General features: G+C 43.7%; 1 protein-coding gene across 1 annotated transcript in view; it reads left to right on the top strand.

The window, feature by feature from the left end:
* COL13A1 (collagen type XIII alpha 1 chain) overlaps window positions 1-11,974 on the top strand; it is a 259,152-nt gene that overhangs the window by 157,367 nt on the left and 89,811 nt on the right. The window contains exons 14-17 of the mRNA XM_081955236.1: window positions 1,356-1,445; window positions 2,450-2,482; window positions 4,616-4,642; window positions 5,818-5,853. Of these exons, the coding sequence (XP_081811362.1) occupies window positions 1,356-1,445; window positions 2,450-2,482; window positions 4,616-4,642; window positions 5,818-5,853 (186 nt within the window). The remainder of the gene's footprint in view (window positions 1-1,355; window positions 1,446-2,449; window positions 2,483-4,615; window positions 4,643-5,817; window positions 5,854-11,974) is intronic.

Below are 11,974 nucleotides of genomic sequence, written 5' to 3'. Positions count from 1 at the left end.
CAATTCAGTCATGCACCCATTTCACAGAATTAACAGATCAGGTTTTTAATGCATTTGCATGCTTAGTTTACCAGCTAAGCATGAACACATGGTTTAGTGGTTACTTGTCTTGAAAGTATTGTTAGATCATATAACAGTGATGGCTAACTTTTTGTCCTCACCTGCCGAAATCGCACCCCCCCTATGCCACATTTTGGGCTTAGCAGGCCTCCCTGAAGCCTCCTGGGACCAAAAACGTGTGTGTGACCCTCCTGCTCCCTGTTCATGCGCGCGTCTCCCTCATGCGCAGCAGAGACCCAAAAAACAGCTGGCCGACAGGAGGCACATCATCCTCATTTTCGGGGATAATGTTTTGTGTGCTTTGGTAGATGAGGTTCATCTCAGCCAGAGTGCTTGTAGAAGCAAGATGCCCATTCATGCAAAGTCCCTTGTTACAGTGGCATTATGACATGGGTATGCATACTGCTGGTGTGAACTGGCCTTGCCTTCCAGGAGCCATCTGGTGTCCTATTGGATAGGAGTAGCACTTAAGACTTACGTATATGCCGCTTCTCAGTGCTTTGCAGCCCTGTCTAAACAGTTTACTGAGTCAGCCTGTTGCCCCCAACAATCAGGGTCCTCATTTTACCTACCTCGGATGGATGGAAAGCTGAGTCAACCTTGAGCCTTGTGAGATTTGAACTGCTGAGTTGTAGCCAGCAGTCAGCAGAAGTAGCCTGCAGTACTGCACTCTATGTGGGCCACCATAGCTTATCATGGACGGAGGAATAATCAAAGATCAAACGCCACCCTCACCAGATGTCATAGGCTCTGTGTAGCCATTGATTGGAGCTATATTTTTAAAAATTTGTTTTGCTCTGTTGTATGTGCATTTAATATGCTGTTAGGCTTCATTGAAGATAGTCTCATGTCACCATTTTGGCATTGCACAAAATGCTGCATGCTCAAAAGACAGAATTCCATGGGCACAGTAGGAGTATAGCCACTTAATTTGCCAAATAGATTTTTTTTACCACTAGGGTACTTCAAATGCATACCTACAAAAAAATTCAGGCGATGTGAACTTTAGTATTAGATGCAGAAAAATCCAAATAACTGTATTGGATGGCATTTAATATTGGCCCTCGGTTTCCCATCCAACCTATTGTAATGGAAGCTTTTTTAAAAAAAAAAATGTGGGAATGCACCATCAGCCAATCCACAGTTACTCTTTGCCTGAGTTTTGGAAACCCCCTTCATAGACTTTCTAACAAGACCTTGTTTGGCTTTACCTGTATTCCTTGGCTTAGGTGGTTATTTGTTCTCCCATGTTATTTAGCTGTGTTTATTGTAATGTTATTGTCAATGAACCTCAGGGTGAACAAGGACAGGCAGGCATCCAAGGGCCTCCAGGGCTACCTGGGCCTCCAGGACCACCAGGGACTCCAGGACCAACTGGACCAGCTGTAAGTGTTTTTCATGTCTCTGTGGATCTTTTTGTTGTGGCCCACCAGTGGCCAGCGGAACTGGCAACAGATTCGGACAGTGAGGAGGTTGGGGAGGAACGTGGGCCAGTCCTGGAGTCTGGGGAAGGCTCTGATGAGGGCTCTGTGTCAGAGGCAGAGAGGGGGCCAGAGCCGTATGCCAGCTATCAGCTGCCTTCAGATTCAGACATCAGTGAGGCAGATGAACAGCTGGAACCTGTTCCCAGTGTGCGCATGCACAGAGTTGCCAGACAAAGGGAACAGCTAAAGAACAGGGGTCGACTTGGGAGTAAGGCCACAGGTGGATAATGAATGGCCCCTCCCAGAGGGAATAAAAGAGGAGTGAAGGGGAGTGGAGTTTGCAGGAGACAATTAATTTGCTTAATTGGTTTGTGACTCTCCGAGACTCCTTGCCAAGTTCTGCATATATCGGCCTGGCAGCTCTCCAAGCCAGATAAGGTCTGAGACTGTAAATCCTCCCTTGAAAGACTTTGAAATTCACAGTAAATCAATAAAAGGGTTTTTTTTTCAGGACCAGGAGTTTGCTTCCTGCTTTTGGAAAGCCTTGGTCAGAACAGTCTCCCTCTCCAAGAACCTCAAAATTACCTTTTACCTCTATGCCTCACCAGTTTCTGAGGTTGCCTCAAAGCCTTTGATATTTTCTGGAGGTTTTAAAGAAGAGATTGGATAACCGTTTGTCTGATAGGGTCTCCTGTTTGAGCAGATGGTTGGACTAGAAGACCTCCAAGGTCCCTTCCAACTCTGTTATACTGTTATTCTGTCATGAGATGGCTGCACAAAACTATCAATTTCATGATACCCTTCTATGAAAAGGGCTAGAGTGGGGCAATTGCTCTATGATTTGAACATTTCCACTCCCTGGCCAACTCTTAAATTAAGAAACTCTTCAAATGCCTTTGATGGTTTACTCAGATTTGCAATACCTGTGTGATATCTCAAAAAGGCTTGTTTCTTTGCTCCCACAGGGGAAAACCGGAGAACCTGGCAAGGATGGAAAGGTAGGCATTTAATCATTTTTCTTGCATTTGTTTGTATAAAAACATTTTCTCCGAGCCTGAGAAGGACAACATGGGACACATGTTGAAGTTCAGCGCTCGCATGCGATTAATTGATGAATTCCACTGCAAAGTTTATTCATCAGAGAAAAATCATATTTCTCCTAGAATGAAGTTTCTAGACTCATTTTAGTCCTGGTTGTTAGGGTTCTAAATACCATGCAGAAATAAATCATTGTCCAAGGCAAAACATCCTTAAAGGTGCAATTTATTCCGCAGGCATGTTAGTACGGCTATGTAAAATTCCAACTCTGGAAGTACATCCTCTAAATCCACCCAGTTGAAAGTTCATGATTTATCCCCACACCCACAAATCCATCACATGTTCCAATCATCATCTTCCACGCTGGCATGTACACCCATCTTCTTCCGGCCAGGTGTCGATGTGCGGAGACAAAAGATGACCTTGGCTTCTACAAAAGAATGTCAACAATCCATTCTACAATCCTACTCCTTTCTATTCCCCCCTCCCAACTACTACACTATTGAAACAGCATAGAAAATTATAAGAAAGTGTGGCAGGCCAAAGATCCAAAAAAGAATATAACTACAGGCCTGACACTGGTTACATTGCATAACTGAGGCTGAGTCAACCTTGAGCCTGGTGGGATTTGAACTGCCAAATTGCAGGCAGCCAGTAGGCAGCAGAAAGTAGCCTGCAGTACTGCCCTTTAACCACTGCGCCACCACACAACTTGCTGTACTTTTGAATTCTATTCTGGCATCTGACAACTGCACTACGGATAGTCTTCAACATACAACAGTTCATTTAGGAACTGTTCAAATGTCAGGGTTCTGACGTCAAAATTACAAGAGCACCGAAAAACGCGACTTATGGCATTTTTCACAATTACAATCATTGCCGCATCCCCCTGGTCATGTGATCAAAAATTGGATGCTTGGCAGCCAACTCATATTTATGGCTATTGCAGTGCCCTGTAATCATATGGTCAGCGTTTGCAATCTTCTGTCAAGCAGAGTCAATGGAGAAGCCAGATTCACTTAACAACGATTTTACTCACTGAGCAACTGCAATGATTCACTGAATAATTGTGGCAAGAAAGGTTGTAAAATGGGGCAAAAATTCACTTACCAATTGCCTCACTTAGCAACAGAAATGTTGGGCTCAATTGCGGTTGTAAGTTGAGGACTACCTGTAATAAACCTGGGCTCTGATGCAACCTGAGGCAGCTTACTGCCATTCCGTGTTCTATTCTGGAAAGTACAGGGAGGAAAACAACGAAAGAGCAGCAGAGAAATCCCATGGCATCATTACAAAAAGGTATAGGGATTGCTGAAGAATACAGATTCAAATGCATCAGAGGTGGTACTCAGCCGGTTTGGACCGGTTTAGGAGAACCGGTAGTGCTGATCATCAGTTGGCCCCACCACCCACCCCTGCCCTATCCTGTCCTTTATTTCCAACTTTCTATCTCATCTAAATCGTGCAGCACAGCTGATTCCCCCCCCCTCACTGTTTTACTTACCATTGCTAGCTTGGAAGGTAAGCAGCTGAGCTTCTCAATGCTCCATTTCTAGCGCTGTGCACAAGCGCACGCTCACTGAACCAGTTGTTAAACTGGCAGCATCCCTGAAATGCATCCTTGAAATCTGACCAAGTAGATCAGTGGTGAAATTTATATATATGGCAGTGGGTATGGCAGGAGAAGGATACTGCAAAATCCCCATTCTCTCCCCACTCCAAGGGAAGGATACTGAAAAATCTCCATCCCCACCCCATTCTGGGAACAGCCAGAGGTGGCGTTTGCCGGTTCTCCGAACTACTCAAAATTTCCACTACTGGTTCTCCGAACTACTCAAAATTTCCGCTACTGGTTCTCCAAACTACTCAAAATTTCTGCTACCGGTTCTCTAGAACCTGTCAGAACCTGCTGGATTTCACCCTTGAGGTAGATTCAAAAGCATCTCTCCATTGATAAGCATTTCATTAAATTTCATTTACCCAATGCAAACGATGTTGCTTTGCAAACAGAACTAAAAGAAGGGCAGATCTCAGAGCTAAGGTCCTTTGACCATTTTTGCTGCTTCAGTGATCTTGTGTTCCTTTGTCATCAGGGTTTGCCAGGACTTCCTGGACCAAAGGTGAGTAAAATACCTTGAATTAAATATCGGACCTTAGCAGTCTTCTGAAATTTCAGTGCTTTGTGCGTGAACATTGCAATCGCCGAAACACAGTTAGAAATCCAGTTGCCAACATGAGATTACTTTTAACTATAAAGTGCTACTCAGCTAGGAAATTGTTTTGCAATTTTTAAAAAAATTATTTTTTAAAAGAATCCAGTTATAAAGTTAACCAGCTGTATGAACATTTCCCAATGTGTTAGGGCTTTAATTTTCCTAATTCCCAAACTACATGATCTTAGAAACTGGGTTGTGGATTGTTTATACACTGGATCCAACTCTTTGTGATAATGTATTTAATTGTGTGAAAGAAATTGACCTAAGACACATTTTGAAAAACATAATTGACTTCCAATATTCAAAAGTGTGGAGAGAAGTTTAATAAGATATGGGGTAGTGAGCTTACACAGAACTCTTTTGTTAGGACACAGAGAAATTGGCAATCAAAATCTAAGTTTTGTTTTGGGGTTTGTTTGTTTTTTGCTAGTTTTCATATATTTCTCCTTCTGCTACATGGCACCATCTTTCCCATCTAAGGACAATTCTTCTTAACAACCAAATTCATGTGGATCTTAAAGGGTAAAATAGCCCTTAACAATGGATATCATAAAGGGATGCAGTGGCTCAGTGTCTGAGACGCTGAGCTTGTCAATCAGGTGAGCAGTTCGGCGATTCGAAAACCTAGCGCCGCGCAACAGAGTGAGCTCCCATTACTTGTCCCAGCTTCTGCCAACCTAGCAGTTCGAAAGCATGTAAAAATGCAAGTAGAAAAATAGGAGCCACCTTTGGTGGGAAGGTTACAGTGTTCCTTGCGCCTTTGGCGTTTAGTCATGCCGGCCACATGACCACGGAGACGTCTTCGGACAGTGCTGGCTCTTCGGCTTTGAAACAGAGATGAGCACACACACCCCTAGAGTCAGGAACGACTAGCACATATTTGCGAGGAGAATCTTTACCTTTATGGATATCATAGTTATTTTCTTAAGACATGAATACTTTCCAGTGGTCAAATTCTCATTCAGTATCTTCTTCAAAATCGTGATTTGTGTTCATTTTCTTTAAAAGAATATTTTGGTTTGAGTCTCCAGGTAGCTTAATTCACTCTATTTTTCTTTCCTTTTCAATTGAACTTATAGGGTGACCCTGGACTTCAAGGATATCATGGAAGGAAGGTATGATGAACAATATAAAAATTGAATTAGAATGTAGGCAGATTTTAAATTCATTAAAATTGACCAGGGCCATCTCAGAATATGATACACCATTCTCAGAGGTGGGCTGCTATGGGTTCGCCCAGCTAACTTTAGAACGTCCAAATCCCACCCCTAGCTGGTCCCACCCACCACGTCCTGCCCCTGCCACCCCACCACGCCCCTCCCAGGAGTCTCCACAGGCCCGTTTTGGATGAAAGGTAAGTGCAGGGCCCACACGGAGGCTCAGGGAAGGGGAAAAACAGGCCTCCCAGAAGACCTCTGGAGCCCCAGGGAGAAAGTTCTTGCCCTCCCAAAGGCTCGAGGAAAGCCTCCGGAGCCTGGGTAAGGTGAAAACGCACACACACAGCCATGGTGCAGGAGGCGGCTACGCCACACCCACCATAGCCACGCCCACCCAGCAACCAAGCAGGGAACATGTTGCTGAAATCTTTTTAAAAGTTTTTTATTTTTCCATTTTCATAACATATAATCACATGTATATTATTACATAGCCAACATCGTATTGGATTATTAAAGGTTTACATCAATTCATCTTACCATCAACTCCCCAAAACAATTATTGGCTCTTCTGCTCTCCATACACCAGTGACGTGCGGTGAGGTTTATGGCTGGTGAGGCACTGACACAGTGGTGGGTTTCAAATATTTTTAGACTTGTGGACTTCAGCTCCCAGAATTCCACAGCCAGGCATGCTCAGTTCCGATTTAAAGCAACAGCATTTGTTTTTCTCCTTTGCGAAAAAAGGTTGCGTTTTTCATTTTCTTTTTCTTCTCCCTTCCCCTCCTTCCTCCCTCTCTCCCTACCTTCCCCTCTCTGAAACACATACACACACACACACACACACACACACACAGAGAGAGAGAGAGAGAGAGAGAAGTTGGATTGGACTATCTCTCCTACCCCCTTCCCTCTCTCTCTCACTCTCAAACAAACATACACACACACAAAAGTTGGATTGGATATCTTTTCCAGTGGCTTGAAAGCAGCTCCTCTGCCATCCCCCCCATTCCCCTGCTGCCTTCCCCAAACACCTCCCACATTGCAAATGCAGCCTGCTGTCTGGGTGGGAAATGCCTGGAATGCAATAAAGCCCACCCACTCACCTCCTGTTGGCAGGCTGGGGTGAGAGGAGAGGCAGAGAAGCCAGAGGGGAGTCAATCCGAGCCTTCCAAATGAAAGAGGCTGGGGGAAAGTGTGTGTGCTACAGCATGGCTCTTTGCCTGGCTTCCGTGGATGACTCTGCTTAACTGTTTTAAAAAAGCCTCTAAAAAGCGCCCTCTACTATGAGGCAGGAGAACTGCGTGCCTCACCTACGTCAGGAATTTTTAAGCTTTTAACCCTTGCTTAACTCTGCTCGAGTGTTAACACCTAAAGTCAGACTAGAGGAGGCATGCAGTTCTCCTGCCTCATAGTAGAGGGCGCTTTTTAGAGGCTTTTTTTAACAGTTAAGCAGAGTCATCCACAGTGAGGCAGCAACTAGCTCAGCTTTTTCCTTTTACATTTTTTTTCTTTTCATGATGAGAGCGGTGAGGCTGTGCCTCACTTGCCTCACCTGACTGCACGTCACTGCCATACACCATATCTGTACCTTGTCCATCACTTTCTTCTCCCTCTCTCCTCCCCCTCCCTACCTCCTTTCTTCCCTCTTCTCTACTTCCCCTTCCTCTCTCCCCTTTCCACTCCTCCTTTCTCTCCTCCTCTCCCCCCTTTGCCCTCTCTCCTATCCCTCTCTTCTTCCCTTACCTCTCTCCTCTACTTCACACTCTTCATCTCATTTACTTGGATATTGCTGAAATTTTTGAAGGCCACCCCTGACCATTCTTCATCTTATGCATAGATATCTAAGCATTTTCCTAGCCATGACATTTACTTAATTTCTTCCTGTGGGCATCTTTGACTAAGAGTGCCAGGGCCTAGGACGATAGGCATTGTGATTTCCTCCTGAGCCCTTTATCAGTGTTTTTTAACTTTAAGAACTTTAAGAAGTGTAGATTTGACCTGCTGGCTTTCTGCTTTATTAATGAGTAAAACCTGTTGTAAGACTATGATCCTGAAGATGTTCCCAAATCTCCACTGCTACATTGCTTTTTAGGTTGCTTGAGGCTGTTGCTGTCTGACAAGCTGATTAAATTCTGGTCCATCCATAAGAACACCTGACCGAAGTTGGTTTGGTTACAATAAGCTTTTCCCATCCTTAGCGAGTTTACATATCAGAGAGGAAAAGTAACAAATGTAAAAAAGTAAAAAATGCTAGAGAAGTGAGAGCGCTTGTGAATAAACAATTTCCACAATTCTTCTGAGACAACATAGTCCAATGTTGGTGAACCTTTTCGGCACCGGGTGCCAAAACAGGAGCATGCGTGTTGGAAACTGGAAGAGAGCAGCCACCCGGCGGGCATGTGCATGCTGGGAAGACGATCTTCCGGTTTCTGGCATGTGCATGCGCACTGGATACCTGGTCTTCCAGTTTCTGGCATGCATGCTCGCATGAAGACCAGGTGGGCGGTGCGTATGCCTGTGCCAGAAACCGGAATATCACCTTCCCAGCACGCACATGCGAATCGGACATCTGCTCTTCTGGTTTTCGGCGCTCCCATGTGCATGAAGACCATCTGGCCAGTGCGCCAGAACCTGGAAGAGCAACGGGTGAGGGCTCGCATGCCCGGAGAGATGGCTCTGCATGCCACTTCTGGCACATGTTCTATAGGTTCCCCATCACAGACATGGTCCTTCAAAGACATCCCATTAAAATCACTTGCATTTGCAGTAAGTTAAGAAGCTCTTTTACCTGGTTAATTCTTTTCCATTCTTTCATAACATATTGGTAGTTATTCTTCTGCTCCATTTACCATGCTCAATGTTATTTTGATGGGTGGCTTTTATTATACTGTAAATTCAAGTGAATTTCACAGATAGATTGAGGCAGGATTTCACACTAAGGTCATGTTGCAATAATTCAGAAATCCAGCTATGAAATTTACTGTTTTGCCTCCTAGGGATAAATTGAAATTTTTTATGATGAGCGCTGTCTCAAGGGGGAAAAAATTAATTAGAGTAATGGCACATAACTCTGCCATTATCATAGTGGTGAAAACTAGTCCATATTCTGTACGTTTTAAGCATCTAAATAATAGGTTCATTTAATCCCTGTTCAGTGAAAACTTTGCAATGCAGGATCTCCAAGAGATGGGCATTTTTTTCCCGAACAGAAGCGAATATCTATATTCTGGATTGAACTCTGGAATCCTTGATGCTCTCCGAATGTGGTTGTTTGATTGCAGATGTTTTATTCCCCAACTAGAATACATCTTCATACCTAGTGGGGTAATGAAAGCATCTGCAAGCAAAAAACCATGCCAGGGGTGAAATCAAGTTACCTTTGCTATAGGTTCAGTAGCAATGTGAGCACTTCGCTCATATGCACCACCTCTGCACAAGTGCAGGATCATCCGTGCAAGCGCGGAACCATCCATGCATGCGCAGAGTGTCAAAAATGGACGTGACGACATCCAGGCAGGTGGGTGGAGCCTGCTACTGAGTGCGCCTGCAAAGGTAAGTGAACAGCGGGGTAGGTGGGGAACTGCTGTGCCACATGATTTAGATTAGCTGGAAAGCAGGAAATCCTGCTTTCTAGCTAATATAAATTGCACATCACAGCTGATTGTCAGAAATCGCCTGAGTCGGTAGTATTTTTTTTTTTTACTACAGGTTTGGATGAACCAGTAGCATTTTTACTACTGGTTTAGGCAAACCAGTCCGAACCGATAGTATTTCACCCTTGAACCATGCTCAGAAAGCATCAAGGGCTCCACATTCACTTCTCTTTAAATGGTTCTGGAAAAGAAGAACCTCCCAAAGCTGACTTTATTGACTCCTGATGGACCAAAATTGTCCTAGCATTATATGCTGATATAATAATATCAGACTATCAGAGATGGGTCAACTGAATCTAATGTAAGTGAGGAGGAGAAGCATGGAAAAAGAGACAAATTTAGAATAGAATAGAATAGAATAGAATAGAATAGAATAGAATAGAATAGAATAGAATAGAATAGAATAGAATAGAATAGAATAGAATAGAATAGAATAGAATAGAATAGAATAGAATAGAATAGAATAACAGAGTTCTAGTCTAACTCCCTTCTTAGGCAGGGCATTCTACACCACTTCAGACAAATGGCTATCCAACAACTTCTTAAAAGCTTCCAGTGTTGGAGCATTCACAGATTCTGGAGGCAAATTGTTCCACTGATTAATTGTTCAGGAAATTTCTCCTCAGTTCTAAGTTGCTTCTCTCCTTGATTAGTTTTCACCCATTGCTTCTTGTCTACTTTGGAGAATAGCTTGACTCCCTCTGCTTTGTGGCAGCCCTGAGATAATGGAACACTGCTATGATGTCTCCCTTAGTCCTTTTTTTCATTTGTTTCAGACCGGGAAAGGATAGAATGCTAATATAAAGATAGCAATTTAAAAGATAATTCTATAAACAGGAACTAATGCTCTTAACAGCCTGCAGTCATGACTATTGTGCAACTGTGTGTATACATTATTTGGCTGAAATTGTAACACTTGGCAGACTTCTCTTGAAATCGGCATAAATCAAAGAGCTGGCCTTCTGCAGAGAAGTGAAAATCATAGTCTCTGTGGCCCAGATCCATCTTTTCACATCTGTGTGCACAATTTATGGTCTCTTTTCCAATGACAATGGTGTTTTCTTCATTAGCTGACTATGCAACACTTAGTGGCTTCACAGCTCTCAGGAGAATGAAGCAAGTCACTGCTTGGCGGCTGTGTGGGCGTGCATCAGTGAAAGAGCTGTCTTCTTACAGTATAGGAAGGGGTTCATAAGTCTGAACTTTTAATCAATAGAAGAAAAGGTTTGTTTTGACATAAGAAGAAAGCCCTAGGATGCATTTCTTATTTTATTACAATAGATTTATATCCCCCTTGTCATTCGGAATCTTAAGGCAACAAACACAATGGTTTCTCCTCAGGTGGTATTCAGCCGGTTCGGACCAGTTCACCCGAACCGGTAGTGCAATCGTGGGTGCGAGTGGGTGGCCCACCCGCCCGCTCTGGCTCTATGCCATCCTATTTAGGCACATTTTTGACGCTGGGTGCATGCATGGGAAGTGTGCATGCAAGCAAAGTGCATGCGCGGAAGGCCCGGCTCATATGCGGAAGGAATGCATGAAGTGAGCGGGCGCACAGGTGGCAAACTGGTGGTAACAAAATGTGAAACCCACCACTGGGTTTCTCCTTCCTTTTCCCCCCATCACAACAACCCTGTGAGGGCTGAGATAGAATGACTGCCTCAGAGTCATCTAAAGAGCTTTTTTGAATGAGAACCTGAGTGTCTCCTCTCCTCCTCACCACTATCTACATTGTCTCTGTATTGTTGAGGGGGAAGAATGGCTGGAAGGCTACAGCAGATGCATCATTGAGATAGAAGTTCTTTCTCACCATTAAATTTCATTTTGTTAGATAGAGCCCAAGGTTCAAATCTGTTGAGATCCTTCTGAAACTTGAATCTATCTTCTGGAGCATTGGCTATTACTGCCACCTTGGTGTCATCTGCAGATTTGATCAGTTCCCCTTCTATTCTCTCATCTAAATCGTTTATGAAGACATTGAAGATTACTGAGTCTAAGACAGAACATTGGGGTATTCCACTGCATATTTCCTTCCCTGTAGATGTAGTTCCATTGAGGACTACATGTTGAGTGTGGCTGGTCAGCCAGTTATGAATCCATTTAGTGGCGATGCTGTCTAACACACATTTTTCTATCTTACCAAGAAGTAGGTTGTGGTCTACTTTATCAAATGCCTTACTGAAGTCCAAGTAAATTATGTCCACAGCATTTCTCTGGTCCAACTAATTTAGTCACTTTGTCCCAAAGAATGCAATAAGATTTGATTGGCAGGATCTGATTTTGATAAACCCATGTTGGCTTTGGGTTACACCACCTACCGTGGCTCTCTATTACCGAGAGAAAAGAATGGTTGGGAGGTTGGAGTTGATCCTCCCTGTGACAGAGGTTCTTTCAAAACAGGGAAAGGAAAAGTTACTTTGGGAAGG

This window comes from Natrix helvetica (assembly GCF_964273705.1).
Source record: "Natrix helvetica genome assembly, chromosome: 5".
Classification (NCBI taxonomy): domain Eukaryota; kingdom Metazoa; phylum Chordata; class Lepidosauria; order Squamata; family Natricidae; genus Natrix; species Natrix helvetica.
This window is presented reverse-complemented; position numbering and strand designations above follow the sequence as displayed.